Source organism: Pezoporus wallicus, unplaced genomic scaffold (assembly GCF_028554395.1).
Source record: "Pezoporus wallicus isolate ANWC-B61680 ecotype Strahan unplaced genomic scaffold, APGP_CSIRO_Pwel_v1 contig_12044, whole genome shotgun sequence".
Lineage (NCBI taxonomy): Eukaryota > Metazoa > Chordata > Aves > Psittaciformes > Psittacidae > Pezoporus > Pezoporus wallicus.
In genome coordinates this window covers 789829-802607 of record NW_026642180.1, presented here as the reverse complement: position 1 = coordinate 802607, position 12779 = coordinate 789829, and the positions used below count along the sequence as shown (strand labels likewise).

General features: G+C 46.2%; 1 protein-coding gene across 6 annotated transcripts in view; it reads left to right on the top strand.

The window, feature by feature from the left end:
• The first annotated feature begins 346 nt into the window (after positions 1 to 346).
• The window catches only part of RAPGEF6 (Rap guanine nucleotide exchange factor 6), a 112915-nt gene continuing 100482 nt past the window's right edge, over positions 347 to 12779 (top strand). For 2 of the 6 annotated variants that reach the window (XM_057428171.1, XM_057428169.1), the window contains exon 1: positions 347 to 596. In XM_057428171.1, coding sequence (XP_057284154.1) covers positions 528 to 596 — 69 coding nt within the window. In that variant the 5' untranslated portion in view covers positions 347 to 527. The remainder of the gene's footprint in view (positions 597 to 12779) is intronic. The other 4 variants (XM_057428165.1, XM_057428164.1, XM_057428167.1 and 1 more) reach the window with 2 other exon arrangements.

Here is a 12779-nt window from a genome sequence, read left to right as displayed (position 1 = left end):
TTGTGCGTCCCCGCTGGGCGGAGCCGCTGGGCGAGCGCGGGGTGTCCCGCTCCGGCCGGTAACTTCCCGCAGCCGCGCGGACGCTTCGTCTCGTCCCGGCGGGGCCGCGCCGCCGCCTGGACCCGCGCGATGGGGAGCGGCGCCGGCCGCCGGGGGAGCGCGGCGGGACCCGCGGGCGACACCTGCCCCGCGCCCCGCCGCTGAGCCCGCAGCCGCCCCGCACCGTGAGCAGCGGGCACCGAGCCCGCCCCGGGGCCTGCCCGCTCCGCGCCCCCGCCGCTCCCGCCTCGGCCTCCTCCCGTCCCGGGCCCCGCCGCGGTTCCGTGCGCAGCGGCGCGGCCTCCGCGGGCCGCCGGCGCGGGGAAAGTTTCGGGGCGCGTCCCCGCCCCGCCGCGGCGAGAGGGGCCCGGCGGAGCCGCGGCTGAAGGCGCGGTGCCGGCTGCCGCCTTCCCGCACCGCCTGCAGGCATCGCCCCCCCGTCGCGGCCCGGCCCCGGGCGCTGCGGACCGGAGGAGCAGGGCAGTAGAATGAGCGCTCCTGTGGACCCCAGGATCAAACAGGCTCTGCGGAAGAAGCCCTCGGAGCGGACTCCGGAGGTGAGCGGCTCTTTGCGCCTGGTTCCCCTGTTTTCCCTTTGCCCCGTCCCTGTTCCGCAGCCGTCCCGCCCGGTGCCGGGTGCTCGCGGGCGGCACATGGGCAGGCTGGCGCTCCGGAACTCCGGACGTGCGCAGCGGCGTTAGTTGGTTATTTCTCCTTTCCAAAGTTGGACTTCTCGAGGCCAGCAGCCTTTTAAACACCCTGGATATGGGCACAGGGCGGCTGATGAGCTCCTTTGGGCCAGGCTGTAGGGAGAAGAAGGGGAGGTAGAGCACTGGAAAGTAAAACCGTGCCTATTTCAGCCATGCAAAACTTATGGGAAAAGTGAGAGAGCTGCGAGGCTTTCCTTACCTGTGCGGCGATGCAGATTTAAACAAAACCAGGCTAATTATGCTTCAGACTTCATAAAGAGCTGCTTTTCCAGTGAGTGGGAGGGGAGAAATGTGCGAGCCTGGTTAGTTACAATAAAACGCGCTCTTCAGTGGGCTGCCTCCTCTGTCCCTTCCCCGCAAGCTGTAATCAGCGTGGATTTAGGGGAATGGTAATGTCATTGCATTAATGTAATGGTGAAATACGTTTGATAGCGTTTGCATTACATGTGAGACTGACTGGAGTTTGGTGCTTGCTTACCCTGGCTGCTTCTTTATTTGTTCCCTTTGCTGTGATTTGTTATGTTTCCGATGCACTCACGAGTCAGTGGTATGAAAAGATACGCTCTTGAGTTTGTCCCTTTGAGACTGGGAAACATCTGTTCTCCCTTGGTACTTCATGAGAGCAGAATGTCCTGCCTGGGCTTCCTTATAAGTTAATTATCAAGAGGCTACTTGGGGAAGCAGAGATGGGTTCAGAGTGTGTCTGAGCAGGACAGAGCCCCCCATTCCCCTTCAGTTTCACTCGTGTGAGTGAAATACATTCAGTCCCAGTGTGTACTCGCCTTGGGATATCCGGTATGTTTGTCCTCATGTCTCCCTATATTAATGATGAGGCAGTCTCCCTGCTGTTTTCTTCCTTTTATCACTCCCCTCTTGCTTCAGCCCTTCTCTTCTTCCTCTCCAGCTGTACTCCTCACGTAGCAAAATGCCTGTGCTTTGCAGTGTTGGGCAACTGGGTTCATCACAGCAGTGGCATTCAGTCACCAGCATACCGTGCTGGCTTGTCACCCTTTGACTTTGGGAACAGGTAATCTGCTCTGGCCTGAAACATCTGCCCACTGCTGCCTCCTGCACTGCCCATGTCTTGTGGCTCTGTGGGGCTTTTTGTTCTTTATTTCTTCCTAGGCATGACACATTCCCCCCACCCAGCAACTGTAATGGATGTTTTTTTAGGGTTGTCCCCTTATTTTGGCTAAAACAGCCTTAAAATAAATATTTTGCTTAACCTTGTAATAGTAACTGTCAGACAACATGATGCGGAAGGTGTCGCTGACCATGGCAGGGGGTTGGACCTGGATAAGCTTTAGCATCCCCTCCAAAGCAAACTATTCTGTGGTTCTGTGATGCCCAGCTGCACTGGACTGTGCTCGTAGGTTTATGTAGATCTGTGCAGATTCCCACTGAGGCTGTCATCAGGGCTGGATTTGCCAAGGTATCTCAGCTGTGTCGCTGCCCATGGCAGGGGTTGGAACTGGATGAGCTTTAAGGTCCCTTCTACCCAAACCAGGCTGGGATTCTAGGAAAAAAAAGAAGTTTTTATCTTCTCTAATCTAACTAATGACACCTCTAAGATATTTAAATTATCTCAATTCCCTTGTAAATCTGAGCCTTTGTAGCAGGAATCTCGGGACCCTGCATAGCCAGACTACTCATGATTAAAGTTAAAACTCAGCAAGGTTGGGTCCTCTGCTCTTGTTGCCTGTTGCTCTGTGGATACTTGCAGTCAAACCACTTTTATTTCTTGGGGTGCCTTTGTTTATATACCTTTAGCATTCCAGGCTGCATTTGGGAGTCCCCATTCTGCATCCGTCCTACCTGTTCGGACACAAAGCTGAAAATCAAACCCCACTGTGCCAGATTTCCCAGGCATACGCTCGGAGCTGTACTGACAGATGGGTATAGGGTGATGCGGGGACCAGAGCAAACAATTGCAGTGTAGTTTTTACATTCATTTCTTTATTTTTAACCATACTGAGCATCCAGACTTGTCAGCTCGCTTCTTTACGCTGCAAGACATGGGTCAGGGAGGCTGAAACCCGCTCAGCACAGCCCAGCGGGGTCAGACCCCAGTTTCGGGTGTCCCAGCACAGGGTGTACGAGCTGGTGACTCCTGTCCTCAAGTATCCAGTTGTGCACAGGCAATAACTGTGGCTTCATTGCTACCCTCCTACTCTCATAGAAAGGCCTCATCAGCTCCTCCCACATGGAATCAGCTGCGTGGGGCACTTTGACTGCATTCTTATACAGGAAAACCCCCCCAAATTCCCTAAACCATGGCTGGTATTTTATGATAAGCCAACGCTGCTTGACCACATGGGTTTCAGTTGCTTTCAGTCCCTTTTGCCCTCTTCTCTGTTTGGATCCTGGAGTTTGTACGAGCAGTTTACCTGGGCATTGCAAATTACAGGGTTGGGGCTGCACTGATTAGTAGCATGGTCTGGTGCTTCATACCCATCATCTGTAGAGCAGCCTGGAAAAGTACAGATAAATAATCCACACATCAAATATCGCTTCCCAATGGTACAATTATCCACGTGACTTTGATTTTTAGGACCTTTCTTTGACAAAGTAAGAGGGAGATATTAGAATATTCTAATCATTTGCCTCTTTTGGGAATGATCTCAGTGACTTTGCTTGAGTGAAATATTTCATTCTTGATGCTACAAATGTTTTTGTTTGGAAAAAGCTGTGTTAGGGCAAGTTTTCAGTGTTGTGGTAACATTCCACTGTTTGCTAATTGGTAAAGTGTATAAGCTATGCATATTAGACATGTACACACTTGATTTTGTTTTTTTTGTTGTTGCTCAGATACTTCATGTGTTATAATCTGTAATTTATTTGCCGATGGGGGGGTATTTTGATGAACTCCCAGAGATTGTAGCTAACATTTAATGGTATAAATGTGCTAATGCAATTACTCTTCTGTTCCTCCCTTTGGTAACTTCCATTGGTACTTGGGACCTGTTGGTTACGTGGACTGAGTGTGACCGGATGCTGCCACTGTATGAATCTCTCTGCCTGTCTCTCAAGTTCAGCCTGAAAGTGCAGAATTGGCGAGGGCTCCCTCAGATGGTACCTTTGATAACAGATTATCCTAACAAATCACCTTCTGTGCACACTGGCTTGTCAGATAGAGGAAACCTTCACGGTAAATCGGGCACTTAACTCGTACCTCTATTTGAACTGCAGGATTTCATACTCTTGTTTGCTATTTTACTATCTGCATTAGTCTTCTGGGGTGATGCTGTTGGCTGCGTGGTGTTAAATGTGTCAGTATTTATAATGCGGATCCTCTTTCTTGCAGGTTGGGAATATGGGATTTCGTTACCTCTATGAGGTGTTGCAGCTTTGTCTTGCACATCATCCCACCTATTTCTTGTCACGGGGGGTGAGGGGGATAATTACATTAGTAATTCGGGAGTATTTTAATGGTAGGAAAGCGCTGTTTGAAGCAGTAGGAGGGAAGGGCGAATGCATATGGCACCATGTATGCTTTCATTAAAGGTTTAGCTTTTTGAGGCCCAGAATTCCTTATCTGATCCGTACAAAGGCTGTGATGTTAGTTTTTTGGGGAGTGGTTTAATGCCTACCACAGATAAGGTCTCTGTGACTGATAGGGCAAAGTAGCAAATGATTATGCTCCTTTTTCTTTCTCTTTCCTCCTTCCCTCCCCCTATGAACATGCTCTCTTCCAGTCTGAATTCATCCTTTTCCCAACGTAGGACTTTGTTCTAGACAGTATTTCCTTTCCGTGGTTCAGAGAGCTTTGCCTTTATTGGACTTCAAAGAGTTAGAGTCTATTTTTATACTGTAAGCTCTTGTATTTTCCTAACTTTGCCTTGTTTCAGTGATCCTTGATTAATGCTAATTCAACTTTATTTGGCAATAGCAGCTCCTCCTTCTCTTCCTGTTCCCCTTTTATTAATCCAGTGGAAAGAGGAAAAAAAGCCTCATTTGCACAGTTGTGACACAACGGGGTCTGCTCTTCGGAGTGTGTATGTGATGCTTCTTGACGGCTTCTATATAGAGAAATAGGTCTGCAACGGATCTAAATCATGCACAAATAGTACATTGATGGGCATTATAAAATGGCTGTAATAAATAAAATAAATGATTGCTGACAGCATAACAAAGGCACTCTTGTACTGGAGCACAGCTGAGCCAGACAGAGGAGAACATCTGCTTCTTGTTTCCAGAAATAACTGGTATTTTCAAGTGGGATTTTTCATCCTTTTCAGTGATTTTTCTGTACACTCAGTAGGTGAAACAGGGGATTAGCCTGGGTTAAATCCATTGTTCCTGCAGTGAGCTTGTAGGTGTTGATGTAGCAACAGTGGTGTTTTGGGCTGGTCGTTAAATGTACTCAGAATTGTGGAATCACTGCAAAAGTCTTGCCGTTATCTTACAGCGAAAAGAAGTTTGTATTAAATGAAGTTGCAGATGCTGGGTTGTATTTAATACAGATTCTTTCCTGTTAGTATGTGGGCCTCCAAAAGAGGGAAAGAGGAGTGATGGAAACTTGACTCCTGCCATAGTTTTCTACCAACCTCTACTTCTCTCTACTTCTAACCTTTCTGCTACCTAACCTCTTACATTTTCACCCCCCTTTCTTTGTTAGTGATACATTGCTTTATAGCTGGTGCTCTCTAAGACTTTGTTGTGCAAGTAACGGTTCTGGAGCTCAAACTGAAGATGACCAATAGGTTGTTCTATAGCTCTCTGCTGCATCAACAAGGAGCTGACCAGTGCTATAAAGCTCTTATGCTTTACCTGGGAGATCCTTGGTTCTGTCTTCGCATGTGGCTGTGCTTGGAAGTTGGAAGAGAGCTTTAAAATCGATGTATTGGTTACTGCTGGGAGATAACCCAAGTGATGCTTAACATGTACTGACATGCCTGCGACTTACTACTAATAAATTCCTGGCTGGGTCGTTGGGCACCTTCTGAGTACAGAAGGGCAATGTGCATATGACAACAATGATTATTTACAGTTAGAGGAACATAAAAGCCTGTCGTATAATTACAACTACTTCAGAAGCGGTCTTGTGAAGGCAGCAGTTACAGGTTTATGTTTGCTCTGTATGATTGAAAAATCAAATGCAGGAAGTTGGTTTTAATGGCAAAAATGCTAAGTAACTGCAGCCTTAGAGAAGGACCTGAGAGTGCGCTGCCTCTCAGACACCCTGTTCTATCAGCATCTTTCTAAGGCCACGAAAGACCCAGAACTGTCAGGATTTCTTAAATATTAGATTAGTCTCTTGGAATAAGATGTGCTGTAAAGCTTTTTTTCTTTCTTTTTATAGCAATCTGGTTAAATTAAAGCTCAGAACAGAGGTACCTGAGGACTGGCACCTTGGATGTTGCATTGGTGCCTGACAGCTCTTCAAATAGTTCGGGTCTTGCAAGCACAGTACAGGTTTTCTTCTTAATGAAGCAGGTCCTGAAGTTCTTCATTACTTTCAGTGAAACAGTAATGAACCTCCTCTCTTCTCCTGCTCTTCCTGCCCCATAGCTTTCAGCTGAAGGGAAAACAAAACCACAGGGTTTTTTTCCATGCTTATTAAATGGATGTATTTAAGCTCATGAAACAGTGCTGACAATCCCAGAGGATTGTCGGACAGGCCTGGGAGCTGTGGGAGAGCTGTGTCTCTTCCCTGCCAGCTCCAAGAGTTAGGAAGCTTTTAGAGCTTACATTTCCCTCTGTTTTGTCGTGTAAGAGTGCTTTGGGTGGGTAGTTGTCTCATTATTCTATTTCTTAATACAGTGTAGTATTGTGAGTGTTCATGTCAATTAGACCTGTGGTTTTCCTGTAGTAAAATAGCCAAGCATGCAAATCCTTGTACTCCCTCAGTAAAATGCTCCTTGGGAATTCCTTTTCATAAACTCTGTGTTTGCACCTTGGTTTCGGAGCTGAGCAAGAATGATGTTGTTCAGTAGACGTGTCCCAGTCTTCTGTTCCTAAAGTTCAAGTAAATACCAATCGATGCGTGTTTGGTCAGTCTTACTAAACATCCCTGAGAAACCAGGGCAGGTTAAACCTGGTGAACCCCTCCCTGAGACCAGGCAGGGTCAAGTCTCTTGTGTGGGTAGTTAAAATCAGTGATAATGGGTTATTTGATTGCAGTTGTTTTCATTGGTATGTGGATACAGCTCCACTCTTGTGATGTACAGTCAATTCCATCGAATCCCAGGCTGGTTTGTGTTGGAAAGAACCTCTAAGCTCATCCAGCTTCACTCCCATACCCTGGTCAGGGATACCTTCCACTAGAGCAGATTGCTCCAAGCCCCATCCAACCTGGCCTCGATGTACCTGTTTCTTGGCCAGAAGCACTCATCAACCTGGCGTATGTATTGGTACCCAAATAACTCAGATTATCACTAATTGGAACCTGCAGTGCAACCCCCTTTCTGAAGGTGAAATCAGCCCTAAATGAGTTTCACTTAAATGAAATCCATCTGTTGTTTTACATGAACCAAAATACAATATTGGAGCATTTACCAGGTTTTAACCAATATTAATATATGTAAATACTCAGCTGCGAGGGCTTCAATGTGTGTCTTAGGAGGGGTGTTTGGTTTGGTTTTGGCCAGGTTTTGGAGCTTGGTTTTGCTGTGCTTTTCATTCACAAGACCAAATGTGTCGCTCAGAATAGTCTTTTGATTACTTGTGTCTCAGAGACATACATAACGTTGTGTTGAGCCTTGGACAAGGCACCACATTGGCAGAGGAGGGCTCCTGGTTTGGCTGTTCTACTCTGGTTTGGCTCTTGGGCAGCTGGTGTCCATCTGGAATACCTGCAAGGAAACTTTGCTAGGGCTTTGCAGAAATAAATGTTTCTTCCAGCTTTCTTAACAGTTGAGGCCTGTTGACTTCGGTCAAATATAGATTCATGGTTCCAACCAAATAAATCAGGTTTCCAGGGCACTGTTTAACTTCGAGTATGTATCCTGGCTGTACTGAAGTGGCATTGACAGATAGGTTTTCTCTTAAATTTAGAGGCTGTCTAACAAAGTTTCCTTGTTCAGAAAGTCTTATGTTAAACAAGTAGAGAAAATAGCATGACCATTGGGTGAGTTTTCCTGGTTTTAGAACCTGTGTCCATATAAACCCATATTGTGGTTGAGGATGTCAAAGACTGTCCTGCAAAGGAGAATTTGGGCATGAGTGAAATGAGTTAAACTAGGGCAGAAACAGAAATGTTGTGATGCTTAAGGTGTCCTGAGGTGGGTGTATGAATTCTCCTAGTTAATTATGTTTGCAAGAGCATTATGGGCCAAATCTGCCCAAATAACCCCCCAAAACCCCTAAATCCACAAAAAAACCTTCCCCAAAGCATTTTCTTTTTCACCTCTCAGGGTAGGTCAAATACTAAAGAAAGTGAACTGTAATAAAAACTCAGGAAAGTAAATTACACTGAGCTTTCATTGTTCATCACAGAACATAGTGCTAATAACCTGGGAACACACGGTTCTTCCATCTCATAGCTGTGACTTCATGGTTTCTGATCTCCTGGCAGCCCAGGTCCAATCCAGGCTTTTTCCTTGGTTAAATAAGTGTCTAGTGCTCACATCATTACAGTGTGAAGTACTCACTACTGCTGGAAATGTCCCAGAGGTTGGCTTATTGGAACTGGTGATGGTCACATTGGTTTCTAAAGCATCTGCTTTAACTTTGGGTCTGTGTAGAGCCATCGGGGCTGCATTGCTGCTGTTTTTACTTTGCAGTGGCTGCGTGGACCTGGTTCTCTAAAGCAAACATCTTGGTACCCACTGGTGTGAATCTCAGCACGCTTTCCTGTCCTTTTCCTCTTACCTGTTCTGCTCGGAACCAGCTGTGTTTGATGCTTTGTTTTCAGTTCCCAACCGCTGCTCTTTGGTCATGACTAACGCAGATTCCTTCATGTGATGTGAAGTCTGCTCTGCAGAGCATGGCTGTATTAAAGAGAAGATCAAATGGCAGCGCGCTAACAGCTCTGTGGACAATGGCTCGTGTGCATTGGCATTGTTTGCAGAAAGTTCAGGGCTTGTGCTTGGTGAGTCACCAAGCTGCATGTCAAGGTGAAAAGCCCTTCCGCCGTCCTGGTTGGTCTATGGGATGTAATTTCCAGTTCTGAGTCATTCCGATGAAGCGGTGAGTAGGAATGTGGTTCTCTTGTGGGAAGCAAGTGGATGGGCACCTTCAAGCATTGTCTTGGCCTTCTGGAAGATGTAGTGCTCCTATCTCAATGCGTTAGTCCTGCTTAAACAGAGCGTGTAGTTAGGTGTAGCTGAGACAGAGCTCCAAGTCAGAGCCTTGGTTTGCCTGAGGAAGGACACCAAAACTGATGAGCACAGTTGTGTGCTGCCTGGTTGTGTGGCTTCAGCACTTCTCGTGTCTCATACTCGGTGGTATTGTTGAATCTGGACATTAACATTAAGTATAATGAAAATAGAGTGTTTGTCTCGCGTGTAGTTACACACAAAAGTCAGAGGCTGTTGCTTCATCTTACTTGCTCCTGCTTGTTGGGGTTCATTGAAGGAAGCAAGGCCACAACAAAAGAGTAACAAAACATTTTGGCTTTGTAATTTGTGTGTTAGTGTTGCTTTCTATGACTGTTCTGTGTCTGTGTGTGCGTACCTGTAGGCGTCTACTGCACACCTCATGGATATGACTTTTAGGGATCTCTTCTGGGAGATACATGGTAATGGTAGTGATGTCTTCACACACCTTCCCTCTGGAAGAGCTGTCTTTGGCCTAAAAGAAATGCCCTTAAGTATTTTATGTCATGCTTTACTATGTCCAGAGTCCGGTATGTGTAGGAACTGCTTTGTCTGAACCCCCTGTTACCAGGTGTGATTTGATCTCTTTTTATTGCTCATTTTGTTTTATGTTTTAAGCTTCTCATTCTGATATAATCCCAGTACAGAGAGATACTCTAGCTGTGGTTTTATTAGCACTGTGCCTGTTGATTCAGTGCTGGGTGTTGGTTAAAGGCATTTGAGAGTCTGGAGATAATCAAACATCTCTGCTGCCTGTGAGGCATGCGGTGCTAAAACCTCTCACTGCCTTGTGCTTTTGGTCTGTCTCGGCAGCATCCCTCAGATGATGCTCATGCATCTGGGAAGAGCTTCTGTACCACGGCTCACCTCTGCAGGGGGTTCTGGTGGTCCCATGGGGCTTGCTCTCCTGGGCTGGTCTTTCTGGTGGCCTCTGCTTTGACTTGGGCTGTGGCAGTGCTGTCCTGTAGCTGCCTTGGGATGCTTTTTCTCTGTAGCAGCAAGCTTTCAGGGGGCTTAGTGGGATGTCCTGAAAGGGATGCACATCCTTCCTGCTCTTCTTATTCCCATTTTGTTCCAAGCAGCTGGCTTTAGAAGATGCAGTCGGTGGTTCTGGGGTTTTCTGGCCAGTCCATACAGTTGTCAACAAGGCTTTTGTATCTGGGAGGTTATTGCAAAACAGGAACTCACTGTTTTCACTGCATCGCTGTCAGAATGCTAGGAGCTCACACAGATAGTATTTAAGGATCTTTTTCAAGCTGTTGGCCTAAGTAACTGTAACTAAAGAACAGAGATCAGAGCAGCTTGCTTTGTGATAATCACAGTAAATGCGGGATTTAGGGCTCAACAGATGTGATTTTGCAGACTAGGTCATATTATTATTGATCTAATGTTTTGAGGCTTAGTTCTCTAAACTGTTGGGGTAGGGTGAACCTAAGTTTAGCTTCTAGGAGGGTGAAAAATGACTTTGCTGTTACAAAGACTTTAAATGCTGCAGAAGAGCTGTTGGGATCGAGTGTGCCGCAGTAGTTGTCAGCAAGCAGGTAGTGACTGCAGCATCTCATTGTGCTCCGGTCTGCTGAAGTCAAGCTGGTGATCAGTACCTGTAACTTCCCTGTGTAGAGCTCAGTTTGGTTCTTTACAGAAGGCAGTAAGATTTCATGTGAACCTTAAACTGTGTTAAAAGAGTAAATGAAGTCGGAGAGAATCAGGGTGGCTGCTTCCCAGGGATTTTCCAGGGAGCCAAGGAAGTGGTGTTGCCCAAAGATTACTTTTCCTATTCTTGCTTCCAATTACTGTTCCTGAAAAACTGGTTTTTCATTTTAATGGCAACTGTGACAGCTCCGAGAGTGAAACCAGAAGTTATGATGGAGTCCTGGAATTCTTTATTGGAATTTATTTCCTTCAGCATATACCTTTCCCCGTGCACTGGGGTCATGCACTTAGCTTCATCTGCAGAATAATTTAACTGAAAGCTTTCACTGCTGAGTTAAGATGTAAAATGTAAGGTAACGTATTTGTAGGACGCTGTTTTCCGTTGTATTAACTGAATTTAAGCAGTGAATTTCAGGCACTTCTGAGGCAGTGAGGGTGTGTTTTGCAAAACTGTTAATCTAAGCTAAAAGTGCCTTGTTACTGACCTTGCAATAGGAACTCCTTGGAGATATTGGGATAGTGAGGAAGGGCGAGAAGAGGGTGTGGAAGGAGGTGGGAGAGAACTGCGAGTACACTTGGCATTCCGGAAAGTTACCAAATGGAAGGAAAATACATTTCTCTCCTGCTTTTGTTCTCCAAAACTGCAAAGGCTGGAGGGCAAGAAGTCAGGACGAGGAGGTGTTACATTCCTCAGAGAAACCATATGAAAGCCCCAAAATGCTGTACTGAGTAAAAAGGGCATCATGAGAAAAGGCTGGTTTTGGATAAGAACATCTCTTCAGGTATTACACCCAAACTGGTTTCACATAAGCTTTGCAGAGGAGTTTCTGTAGTGTTTATCCTGACAGAGCTGATTCTTATGTCACTTTGTGTAAGGACAGCTGGATGTCTGTGCTTAGTGCAAATGGGAAGAAAATAGCACTTGGTCGTAATGAACTTGCATGTATGTGTGCTGTGGGAGGAGACTGGGGCCAAAGTGCCCAGCTATTGTCACTTGTGGCCAGGCCCCTCTTCTGAGGAGCAGAAGGAAGGAAGCCACATTCCTTGAAGCAGTTGGAGCATCCCTGCTGTGCTGCTGTTTCAAACACCGATGACGTTCTGCTGGTGTTTGCCCCATGACTGTCTAATAACCTTTGTATGCAACTGTACGTGTGCTTCCATCACAAGAGTGTAAAGAGGTGGGCATCTGCAGGTGAAAACAGCTCTCTTGGCACTAAAAGGTGGGCCATGATATTCGTGTCAATGGCCAAGGTGGCACCGGCTTCCAAGGAGCATCCTGGATAAACTGCTCATGCTAGTATTGCCAGACAAGCAGTTTCTAAGACAAGGAGGTCTTCTTGTTCCAATGACCTCAGGCTTAAAACATCGAGGGTTTTCCTTTGTTTGATGAAACTGTGATACACCCCTCTTCCTCTTTTGATGATTGCAGTACAGTATTTGGGAAATACCCTTCATTCGGGGAAGCAGCACAAATTATTTACCATTCTGCGTCTGGTTTCTGTGGGCTCCTCAGCTCTGCTAATTCTTGGTTAGCTTTTAGCCTGTTCAGAGGGGCTAGCAAATTCTTGCCAAATAAAACAAAAATAACTGCCTTAAGGGGTTCTCTCTTGGTAATCTTTGTGCCTGATTAAAGCATTGATGTTTAAGCAGAATGGTTATTAATGGGCCTCGAATGTCAGTCCTTTTGGCCTGTGGGGAAGGAATTCTTGCGATGGTGTTGTGTTGTGTTGAGTTGAGGGCACATAGAGTTTGGCTTTTTGGCCAAATATGAATTCCTACGAAGAGGTAGTTGTAATGTTTTTCACCTTGTCAGTTTGCATTGGAAAGAGCATCTGCCTTAGTAAACTGTATTGTGTATTTAGTATTACAAGGTGATGGAGTCATTTCTGCTGTTGCATATTGATTCTGGGAGGGCTTTTTATGCTCTTGTCACAAAGGGTTATGCTTGCCAGTGGCTGCTAGATAATGGGGGTTATCTAGGGAGGATATTCTACTGAAATCTGGTTTACTTTACCCTGTGTTCTCAGGGTTCTGTGTGACATTGTCCAGTCTTAGGCTGCATTGGTTTGCCGAAGTAGAAGTGATCCTTCCAAGTGTTGCAGAAGGAGTTTCTGTTCCT